This window comes from Anabrus simplex, chromosome 1 (assembly GCF_040414725.1).
Source record: "Anabrus simplex isolate iqAnaSimp1 chromosome 1, ASM4041472v1, whole genome shotgun sequence".
Taxonomy (NCBI): domain Eukaryota; kingdom Metazoa; phylum Arthropoda; class Insecta; order Orthoptera; family Tettigoniidae; genus Anabrus; species Anabrus simplex.
The window spans coordinates 249,556,903-249,569,206 of record NC_090265.1 but is presented as its reverse complement, the minus strand read 5'-3'; the positions used below and the strand labels follow the sequence as shown (position 1 = coordinate 249,569,206).

Below are 12,304 nucleotides of genomic sequence, written 5' to 3'. Positions count from 1 at the left end.
TTTATCTTTTTTTAAATTAGTTGTAAGCATAACAAAGGTAAGTTTTTTTAGAACAAAATAATTCCATGCAATTTTACCAAAGCAATGTTATGTAGCTGAAGATGTTCCTAAGGGATGAAACATTCTACAAATAATTAAAGCAAATATATAGTATCAAACAGGTGGGAGTTTAGTTTTATAGATTTAATGTAAATAAGATTTGATACGGGAAATGAAGCTGATTTCTTGCAATACCTTTGCCATCTCGTGGTGAATTTTAGAGTAATCATGGCACTCTTAGCACGGAGTATTTAGGACAAATGTATCTTAATGTTTAGTGATTTTTGGATATTAGTTTGGAATATGTGATGCACGTATCGCGGCAAGGTCGCACTCAATGTAAACAGAAATGACAGTGCAGAGAGAGGCGTGTTGTATTACAGATGAAGAAATACCATACTTGCTGGAAGAATGTGTTGATTTAGGAGGTTATACGGATGAAAGAGACAAGTACAGCAGTGACTGTAGTGATTTATAAATCAAAGGATTTGAAGATGAGGAACATCTATCTTTGTTGATAGCAGAAAGAGAGAGAGCTGAACATTTATTCATGGGCAAAAGTGTTATGAGTCTGTGGGAAAAATTTTCAGGTAAAAACCTTCCCAGGAAAGATTCATTAAGCAATATGGTGAATTACCTCATGTGATGGGGTCACCTCTGGTTCTTCTTTCTTCCGTGCTTGTGATCCAGGAGATGATACTGGAGGTGCTGAAAACAGTGGTTTAGATACTACAGTTGTTGATGGTATTACCTGACGTGAAGGAACGGAAGACGAGGACTTTAACTCATTAAGTGATGGATATAATGGTTTAGGAACAGTAGTTGTTGAAGAAAAATTATTGTTAGCAACAACTGTTGAAGATGGTTTAGGACCAGTAGTAGTTGATGAAAACAGATTGTTTTCAATGGTTGTTAAAGATGATTTAGGACCAGTAGTAGTTGTTAAAGGATTGTTTGCAATGGTTGTTGAAGATGGTTTAGAACCAGTAGTAGTTGATGAAAACGGATTGTTTGCAACAGGTGTTGAAGATGGTTTAGGACGAGTAGTCGATGATGAAAAATGATTGTTTGCAACAGGTGTTGAAGATGGTTTAGGACACGTAGTCGATGATGAAAAATGATTGTTTGCAACAGGTGTTGAAGATGGTTTAGGACAAGTAGTCGATGAGGAAAAAAGATTGTTTGCAACAGGTGTTGAAGATGGTTTAGGACGAGTAGTCGACGATGAAAAATGATTGTTTGCAACAGGTGTTGAAGATGGTTTAGGACGAGTAGTCGACGATGAAAAATGACTGCTTGCAACTGTTGCTGAAGGAGGTGGTTTAGATACACTGGATACAGAAGCCGAAGCTGTAGCACTTCTAGAGTTGTAGGAATTAGAGTATCCAATGTCATTCTATAAAGAAAGAAAAAAAGAAATTACCATTAAATTAAAAGTTTATCTGCAAGTCAAATGTAAGTTAGTACGAAGATACTATGAGAACACACATTACAATCTTACTACACTCTCCTTACCCGACTTGTTTGGTACGATGAATGTTCCGTAGTTCTGCTTCTTAATGTGTTACCATTTGAAGTATAAACAGTTTCCCAGGAAGGGGCTGAAGGTTGATAAGTACCCGTTGGTCTTTCATAATTACTAGATGATCTTCCATAATTATTTTCATAGGATGAAGAACTGGAGTAACTCCGTGGAGTTTCATTTGTTTTGCTATTGGAGGTACCCATCTTGAAAGATTGCTACCTAATGGACAGAAAGGGAGCTATTTCAAAAATGAAGAAAACACTATAATTTTGGATTTTAATTCCCAAAAAGTAAATTAAAATATTACAGCTAGTCAGTCCTCCACTATACAATTTTAATTAAATATTGTACACTGGCAGACAAAAAAGGTGGATCACTTTGTATTGTAAAATCAAGATCGTACTTGTTAAACACTAATTATTAGAGGGAATTGTTCCATTAATTACATTAATTTTTACACTAAGGCAGTTTCTAATGTGTATTCTGCAGTTCTGGAGAAGAATATGATATTCAGCGATCATAAATAAACTTAAGGAGCCGCTTTGTACCCCTAGTGCTAGGCACTCAATTTTAATTGCATCGACTAGCAATAACACCCTTTGAAGTTTTATGGAACTGGGTCGGAAGCTATTGATGGATTAGCAGTGTGTGACACAATATCTGTCACAAATGAACATTTTCCTTCAGTTTCTCTTTCACATCTAACATTAGCTCAGAAGACTTTGCAACACCAGTGGCATTGGTGGATGACGGATGCAGCATTTGTTGTACGACTAATGCCATCGGTGCATCATATGGAAACGTCCAGCATGTTCTAAGACTATTTTGTGAACTTGGTATCTACCACAGACAACCTGGATCAGGCTGTTGGAGGTCTAGATCTGTTAGGGACACCAGGTTTCTGACCGGGCGAGTTGGCCGTGCGGTCAGGGGCACGCAGCTGCGAGCTTGCATCCGGGAGATAGTGGGTTCGAATCCCACTGTCGGCAGCCCTGAAGATGGTTTTCCGTGGTTTCCCCATTTTCGCACCCGGCAAATTCTGGGGCTGTACCTTAATTAAGGCCATGGCCACTTCCTTCCAACCCCTAGGCCTTTCCTATCCCGTCGTCGCCATAAGACCTATCTGTACCGGTGTGATATAAAGCCACTAGCAAAAAAATATAAAATAAAGGTTTCTGGTCATCCAAGTCTTGAGAAAATGCCAAACTACTGTTCTCCAAACCAGAAATCGACTCGAGGCCGTAATAAATCTCACCTTAAACAATCTTAGTTTGTGACTATGTTTTATTCCACCTAATCAATACATATAGGTATTATACGAATAAGACTAGTTTCAGCTGTGTGAGTCGGTCATCTTCAGCTGTTCAATTAAACAAATAAAACTAAATAAGGACCTGATCATTAAATAAAACGGGGTTTTGTAAACCCTGAGCTAAAAGTATAAATACATTGTAAAACATTTTAGTCCACATTTAAAATCTTGAATTTTCAATGGACGCTAGTCTTTTTGAAATAATGAGAATAGATTAATTTAAAAACTTGATGGGAATATTCCAATTGTGTACAGGTTGTGTCATACAAATTAACAATGTCATAAAATATTCAAAAGATTATGTACAAATTAAAGCAAAACAACCTGATAATGGTTGTTAAGATGTTCAAAACAAATACTTTAAATTGGGCCGTGAAGAAATTATTTCATCTAAAACACATCGAGTCCTGAAATGGAAATGGCGTTACGGCTTTTAGTGCCAGGAGTGTCCAAGGACAAGTTTGGCTCGCCAGGTGCATGTCTTTTGAATTGACGCCCGTAGGCGACCTGCATGTCGTGATGAGGATGAAATGATGATGAAAACAACACATACACCCAGTCCCCGTGCCAGCGGAGTTAATCAATTATAGTTAAAATTCCCAACCCTGCCGGGAATCAAACCCGGGACCCCTGTGACCAAAGGCCAGCATGCTAACCATTTAGCCATGGAACCAGACACATTGAGTCCTATGACAGTAACATGTATATCACTGTCTAGTGATGATCCATAGTTTAAATCTGATGTATGTAGTTCATAAAACAGCTAAGTAGCCAAAATGATCAATCATCAAATATGGAATATTTGAAGGATATCCCAATGTTCTTAAAATGAGTTTGCATCCGTCCTTAAGGGCTTTAAATGGGGATATTTAAAAAGAAAAAGTATGTGAAAAATGTTTACTAATCAATGCTAAGAGATGTAAGAGAAAAAACTTTGTAAACAAATAACGGGAAGTCAAGCTTACCCTTCGAGGTCACTGTGTGACACCTGGCCCAGCTGACAAAGACACACTAACTTGGAGCTAGAAGTGGCATGGCGAAGGATGAAGCGGCACAGAGGGGAGGGGATATGAGGGGAAAGGGGAATGAACGGAGTGGGACATACACGTAGAGGATAAGGGGAAACATTTGGGGAGAAAATCATCTTGGGGGGCGGGGGTGATAAGGAGTTGAATTCCTTTTATTATGACACATCTCAAAAACTGAAGATGTTACAGTTGTGATAATTGGTATTTGGAAGATCCTTTACTAATAAAGAAACAATATTTTTCCCCTGGAAAAGTCACTTAAGGAGGGGGGGAGTGTGAAAGGAAGTGAAAAAAGGGGGAATTCTTTTCATGGGGATACTTATATCTCAAAACTGAAGGTAACAGACGTGAACATTGGTATTTGGAATCTTCTTTAAATATAAAGAAACATGCCTTCTTTTTGAGGTGGGGATCAACTTAACGGCTTTTGTATACATTGTTGCAATTCGTACTGTTTACAACAATATTTACATTAGCATTGTAATTTTGTCTTGTGGTGTGAATTTTTCTTAATCCCTGAAAGTATCATTCAAAATAGATAACTCTTTGGTACATTTTTCATTCATGAACAAATATATAAACTGTAATTTTGTTGTCTATGATCCATGGTTTCACATGTTTTTTTAGTTGATATTTGGTTTTCAAGTGTGTCAATTTTGAGGGCAACTTGTTCAAAAATTTAGGAACTACAACGTGCAGTGTTCTGGCTTCCAGTAATTTTCTTTAATTATGTTGTACATATAAAGTTGTGTAACTCAAGAATCTTTCCTTCTGGCACATCCCTGTTAACATATCCTCACATAAACTAAATATTCCTCTGTTTTCATACCATAAGAATGCTTTGACAATACGATTTTGTAACATTTGTACCATGTTTATGTCTGTAACAGAAGCTGATCGCCATACACTTACACCATATAAGTGACTCAAGTGAATGATAAACCATTTTTAAGCTATCATCAAGTATTATATACTTAACCATTTGCATTTTGAACAAGCTCAGTCTTTCACACAAATTAATATGTTGCTTCCATGAAAAATATCTATTATTATACCTAAATATTTCATGTTAACTTCCTCTATTACATAGTCACAATTGCATTATTTTTGTTCACCATCATGAATGCACTGAACTGAATGGCCTCTTATTTTAATGTTTTCTCTCTGCATTTTTGGGGTAGTAATGTACAAGACTTTTGTTTTTGAAGTATTAATTAATTAGACCCTTATTATGACACCATTCTTGAAAGTAGTTGTACTCCATTTGTAAATGCTTCTCTGCCACTTTTGGGTTTTTATGTACTGATACAATTAGTTTATCATCTGCATACATGAAATATTTACAGTTTTTAAAACATGAGCTTATATCATTGACAAAAATAATATACAAAATGGGTCCTAGGATACTTCCTTGTGGAACAGCTCTCTAATAGAAGTTATTTCTCCATATATATTATTAATTTTTACGCTATACGTTCGGTCAGTCAGATAACTTTCAAAAACTTTTAGTGGTGTTCCTCTTACCCCAATTTTGCTTAAGGCTGCAATAATTTTTTCATGGGAAATTGAATTAAATGCCTTTGAGAAATCAATAAACATAGCTAATATGTGCATACCTTGATTTAGCTTCCAATTAATTAATGAAGAAAAGGTTCCACCTAATCTATACTTTCTCTTTTACTTAGCCTTAGGCTATTTAAAAAGACATTAAAAATAATCACAGAACATGTTTTGAATGCATTGCATTCATCATCAGCTGTTTACAATTAGCTTAGGTAGAAATAGCTTAAAAATGATATCGTGATTTACATTAAACATTAAAAAACATTAAAAAGCAGATGTTAGTAGAACACATGTATGTGGGAGGGGGGGGGGGGGGAGGGGAGGGTGCAATGAAGGCGGTTCTTAGTTGGACACTAAACTTAAAATTGAAAACAGTTGTTGGGCTAAAAAGTCTTAGGTTCACTATATATCTTGTGAGTTTTTCAATAAAATCACTTGCTACTGAAAACTTGTAGATCCTTTGGTAAAGTGCTCCTGTTGAATTGTTTGTAAAATGTTTGTCTTCTTAGAACAGCATCTGGTTTACTACCCATCACTTGTCTCTTAGTAGGTGGAAAGGTGCGGCTTGTTGATGAATGAAGTCTACTATATGGTGTTTAAAAGTCTTGTTAAAAATACGGACATGAAGTGGATAGTCTCGATTTAGCTTCCCTTTGATCAAATTGAAGAATTCCTCAAGATTAATTGTACCCTTGTGTTTTTGATAAGCAAATTGATGTTCATCAATAATTTTAAATTTTTCTAAATATGAGATTAGGTGATCAGCAATGTATCTTTCAACTACTTTACCTATAGTTTGAAGAATAGATATCTGTCTATAGTTTTCGTACTGTAAATGTGAACCTTGCTTGTAAATAGGTCTCACTATGGCAATCTTCAGATCCTTTGGGAAAATACCTGTCTCTATTATTTTATTGATTAGCTTCTGTATTAATGGTGTTATTATGTCTATGTTATCTTTCAGATGTTTAACTGTTAATTTATCCATGCCTGGTGATTTATTTATGTCCATTCCTTCAATTATGTTTGCTATATCTGCTGTACTTGCTAGTGGTAGGTAAAATGATGAAAGTCTCTCTGTATTAGGTAATGGTCTTCGTTGTTCCCTACATTCATGTACTACCTTTTCTAGCTGCTCTGAAAATGTTTTTGAAAAGTTATTAACTATATTTTCTAGTGAGTCTTGCCTTCCTAAATAATGTCTACCATTTCTTCTATTATCCATTTCTTTCTAGTCTTTAGGACATCATAATACTTCCCAAGTTTTCTTCATGTCCCCTCTACAACTTTCAAACTGCAATCTGTAATACTTTCTTTTTGCTTTATGAATATCAGCTATTATATCATTCCTCATTCTTTTATATAACCTCCTTAAATTTTCCTTATTTTCTGAATTTAAATTTGATGCATTTTTCCATCTTTTGAAAAGTCTGTCCCTTTCTTTGATTTTTTCTATTATAGCACCCGTCAGACACGGTTGAGTGTCTTTCCTTCTCTTCTGGTTTTTTGTATCCTTCGTCTCATTAGTTGCCTTGTTTACTGCATTGCAAATCTTCATGTACATATCATCTGAACTCATATCCTCATTTATTTCTTTTCCAATAATTTCTATTTCTGTTCTTAACATGGATTTACTCACCCTTTCCTGTATGTTATCTATAACTTTTTCACTTGGAACATATTTATTACACCTAGTATCATGTGATATCTGTACAGTTATTATATAAAGATGAGAAACTTTAGTCTGAATTACAGAAGAATCTCTTACATTTTTCCCATTCCTAATCAATGCATGGTCGATGCAGGATTGTGTTAGTTTTCCATTTACATACTCTTCCCTTGTGAACTTGTTAATGCAATGAACTAACTGATGATCTGCTAACACATTACTGTACAAGGATGTGACTCTGCTGTCTTTCAGAATATCTATGTTCATGTCCCCAATAATTATTAAGTTTCTGGCATTCATACTTTGTACATGAAGATCTAACTCCTCCACAAAATCCAACATATTATAGTCATGTGGTCTGTATACTGCCATAATGATCCCATATAATGTTCCATTAATCCAAACTTCCCCTGATAAATTTTCAAACTGATTTGTTATAAACTTCTTTTCTTTAAATATGAACCCTTCCTTGACAAAAATGACTATTCCTCCACCCCTAGAAACATTTCTTATTGAATAATGCATACTATATCATTCTAACTCATACTGCTCAATTTCCATTTCATTATTTACATTTATTTCACTAAATATTAGCACATCTACCAGTGGCCAGCTGTGTCTTAATATTATAACCATCTGATCTCAATATTTTCTAATTGATCTTATATTCATATGAAGTAGAGACATTTCACTTTCTTGTGTCTTTGTCATCTGTAGCCATTCATCACAATTAATGTATACCTTTGAGAACTATCAATGTAACTAACATCCATAACTAGATTTAAGATACACTAGAGTAAAATTAAATATTGATACTTTCAGCCAGTTACTGGATTTTTTCAATGTCTTTTTTTGAAAGAATTCTTACCGGAGTAGTTTTCTCTCCTTTCTAGCGAATAGCTTTCCCTGCTTCACACATATGTACTTCCATCCTTTGATGTCCACCTGTCTCCATGCCTCCCAGCGAAGATTATAGCCATGTAAGGGGACAGTTGCTCCGTGACGAGTGCTTCCCTCCTTCAGTTGGTCCAATAACTTTGGAGTTCAGGATGGTCTTGCTTTTCCTTAAGCATTAAGTCTCTCTTCTTCCTTGGTAGCTGAATTATGATGGGTTTGGGCACTCCTTTCCTGGTTGGAACTCTGTGTGCTGCATCTATTTCAGTTTTACACAAAGGAACATCCAGCTCTGCTGCAATTCTGCATGCTATTTCTTCAACGTCTTCCTCGTCTTTCTCTGGAATACCATGTAGCAAAATGTTTCTATTTCTGGAATATTGTTCAAGTTCTTGTATTCGAATTTCCTATAATTCTTTTCTTTGCATGCATCTGTTAAACACTCCACTTTCTTTTCCAACTCCTTTATCTGTTTAATCATGCTCTGCATTCCTGTCCTAATGTCCTTATACTGTTCACAAATGAACTTCTGACTTTTAGCACTTTCCCTCTGTTCTTCCTTCATTTCATTCACTGCAGCTTTCAAGTCCACAACTAATGTTAATTTTTTGTTGATGTCCATCAAGTCATCGCTTTTTTTAGCGTAACTGCTAGTGTCCACTTTCTTTCTGCATTCAGCACATCGCCATTTTGTCCTTGCTCATCGCACGGTACGAATTTTCTTTCAGGGCGGAGCAATCATAGTGCCATGCATTTCCGCACCCCTTGCACTCCACATAGCCTCTGTCATTAGGCAGTTCGCACTCGCACGCTTTGCAGTATTCCATGATGTATGCAGCAGTTGGCAATACTACCGTGTTTTGTTTCTCGTTCCTTACTCCGCCACTAGAATCTCTGATGTCATACATTAACTAAATGGCGACTTAAATTTTAACTAACTCAACAAGCAAGCAAACACAGTTTTTACTCTTATGCAGGTTTTGAGTGAAATGTTAATTATGTCAATTCAAAGAACTTCACTTAGTATTAAGTAATGTAACTGAACTGAGAAATGGATATGTACTGGAGTGGGAACAATGATGAATCCAAAAATGGGGTTGGTTTCCTCCTTCATAAAGATATAGACACACAGATAGATATCAAATATGTGAGTGATAGGATCATCCAGATGAGACTAAGTGCTGGTAATGCACATCAAACTCTCCTGCAAGCAGGGGCGTAGCCAGGGGGGGGGGTTACTGGGGGGTTAGAACCCCCCCCCCATGGAACGTTCACAAAAAGAAAAATATAAACTGACAGTTAACAATAAACTAAATAAACATTGCTTAAAATAGATAGATAATAGATAATAGAAAATAGATAATGTCTATTAACTGTTGGAATATGCAAAGTCAGTATGGAGGTGATTCAGTGCCTGCATGACTGCCGCGCCGGCTCTTTGGTTGTAGTGTGTGTGTGTGTTTCGAAACACCGCCGGCTCAATCAGCTGTCTCGATGCCTCGACACCACAACGTTTCGTGTACTGTGTGTCGCGTGAACAGAAGCTAAGTCCTTCCGTACATGTCAGCTACATAGATGCTTTGAAACAGAAAAGATTTTTGAAACGGTGACGGTGGTTTGTTTATCTTCTCGCCTCAATAGAAACACTCCGATTGACATTGTCCTGAAGTTGAACTGACACTCATTAATAGACGCTTCATATTCCGCACCGCAAGTCAAGTTACTAAAAGAACAATGTACTCTGCATTGTAAGGTATTTGTTGTACATAGAAAAAGGACATTATTGTTCTCAAAGCAGGGTCATACTATGCTCCCATTTGTCAAGTGCAAACGTTTCGAAAATTATGTTTTTAAACTTCAAATTGAACTAGATTTTAAAGCTGGATTAGGCCAAATCTGTTACTGTACGACCAACCAGATGAAGTAGACAGAGAAAAGAAGTATATCTACCTGCCTACAGAGCCATATAACAACAATAAATACGAGCTTGACGACGTAGAAGTGAGGGGTCTCATGATCGGTGCAAGAGGGACAATCCCTAAGAAGACGAGTTTCAACATCAGTACCAAGGACCTCAAAGAGCTCAGGGATTCTCTTCTGACACTCATTCAGACACTACTTATATTCGCCAGACAAAGATCATGGATTTATCATTTACAAAAAAAATCCTTGTATTTAACGAAGTTGTTATAGTGTATTCTTTGTCTTTACGCAGCCACCAAGTGGATTTTGAAAATAAAATAAAAATAATACCGATATTCGACTCTTCTTAGATTAATTACTCATTTTATAATCATTCAAATTAGTTCACTTAGTTGTTAACTATCTTACCATGCTTTCGTAACTACATGGTTACATGTACGTAAAACCGAGCGAGTTGGCCGTACAGTTAGCTGTGATCTTGCATTCGGGAGATAGTGGGTTTGAACCCCACTGTCGGCAGCTCTGAAAATGGTTTTCCGTGGTTTCCCATTTTCACACCAGGCAAATACTGAGGCTGTACCTTAATTAAGGCCATGGTTGCTTCCGTGTCCCATCTACGTATCTACCTATCTACGTCGGTGCGACGAAAAGTAAATTGTAAGAAGAACATGAAAAAGGAAATTGAAGACAACAGAAAGAAGATTATTCCTATTATCGAAACTATCATTTTGTGTGGCCGCGAAGGTTTACCCCTTAGAGGACATAGAGACGATGGACCCATTATATTGAATGATGAAGAGCCTACTGAAAATGATGGAAATTTTAGTACTTTCCTTCATTTTCGTGCAAGAAATGGGGATGAGGATTTAAAAACTCATTTGCTTACAAGCAGCCGCAATGCTATGTACATTAGCCCACAAACTCAAAACGAGATCATTCACGTATGCAATTACTTTATTGTTGAAAACATCGTGCGCAGAGTGAACAGATCACAGTGTTTCACTATAATGGCCGATGAGACAAGTGACATTTCTGGAATGGAACAAATGTCACGTTGTGTTCGGTATGTCAACCCTGACTCTCAGACACTCAGGGAGGACTTCCTCCAGTTTGTACCGATCACTGACGCCTCTGGAAGAGGTTTGGCTGCCAAAATAATTGATGTGCTTAAGAAGATAGGAGTCAACTTAAATTATTTAAGAGGACAAGGATATGATGGAACTAACGCTATGAGTAGGCAGTTTAATGGTGTCCAAGCGATAATAAGGGAGAACTACCCGTTGGCTTTGTACGTGCACTGCAGTTCACATGTTCTCAATCTTGCTATAACCCATGCATGCTCAATCCAAGGAATCAGAAACTGTTTGGGTACTGTTGGGAATATTTGTTCATTTCTTAGTTTTCCTAAAAGGTTTAATGCATTTAAAGAATCGATAGATGCCACTGTTCCTGAAAGTGACAAAACGAGGCTTAAAGCATTGTGTCTAACAAGATGGGTGGAGCGCCATGACTCAATTGCAGTATTTCTAGAACTGTTTGATGCCGTCGTTGCAGTTCTTGAAAATATAGTACAATGGAATAATAAAGAAGCCTGCACTAATGCTCTACATATACTAAATCAAGTATTTAATGTAAGTGCTCTTCTTAGCAGATTTTTTCAAAGTGAAGAGTTGGACATTGCAAAAGCATTTTCATATGCTAATGTTGTGGAGGACAGAATTATCAAGATCAGAGGAAACGCAGAAGAGGAGTTCATAAACATATTTATGCAAGCAAGCAAGAAAGCTTCTCAATTGGACACAAATTACCATTCCTCGTATAGCAAAGCGCCAAAGGTAATGAAGGTATCGGCCAAAGGAACACAAGGGCCATGAAGGGCGTGAAAATGAAAGACTCCCTAGCCCTCGCAAACCTAATAGCGTCGGGGTCGGAAAAGAACAAGGGTTGACCAAGAGAGGTCGGATAGGATAGATGAAAGTGAGAAGCCTGGCACAAGTAAGTGGAAGCAATGCCAGGACTCAGCTAAGGGCCCCGTGGTCGCCAACCCACGCTCCAAAGTTCAGAGCCCTTGGGGCGTATCCTTATGACAGTCATACATGCGCGTACCAGACACGCACAAGCAGTTTCATTATGTTATATGTTTGTAACTGTAACCCCCCCCCCATTGGGCGATCCTGGCTACGCTACTGCCTGCAAGTATATGCACCGCAGACAGGATGTACCACAGAAGAGAAAGAACAATTCCTTATCGAACTTGAGGAACAAATAACAGAGGAGAACATAATCATTATGGGTGATCTGAATGCCCAAGTTGGTAAAGAAAGACTAGACTGTGAAAACATCGTTGGCCC

At 37.1% G+C, this 12,304-nt stretch overlaps 1 protein-coding gene across 3 annotated transcripts in view; it reads right to left on the bottom strand.

Annotated features, from left to right (window-relative positions):
* The window catches only part of LOC136886409 (uncharacterized), a 314,687-nt gene that overhangs the window by 270,259 nt on the left and 32,124 nt on the right, over positions 1 to 12,304 (bottom strand). For all 3 annotated transcript variants that reach the window (XM_067159198.2, XM_067159185.2, XM_067159191.2), the window contains exons 2-3: positions 1,555 to 1,783; positions 677 to 1,435 (exon numbers count right to left, since the gene is read on the bottom strand). In XM_067159198.2, coding sequence (XP_067015299.2) covers positions 677 to 1,435; positions 1,555 to 1,767 — 972 coding nt within the window. In that variant the 5' untranslated portion in view covers positions 1,768 to 1,783. The remainder of the gene's footprint in view (positions 1 to 676; positions 1,436 to 1,554; positions 1,784 to 12,304) is intronic.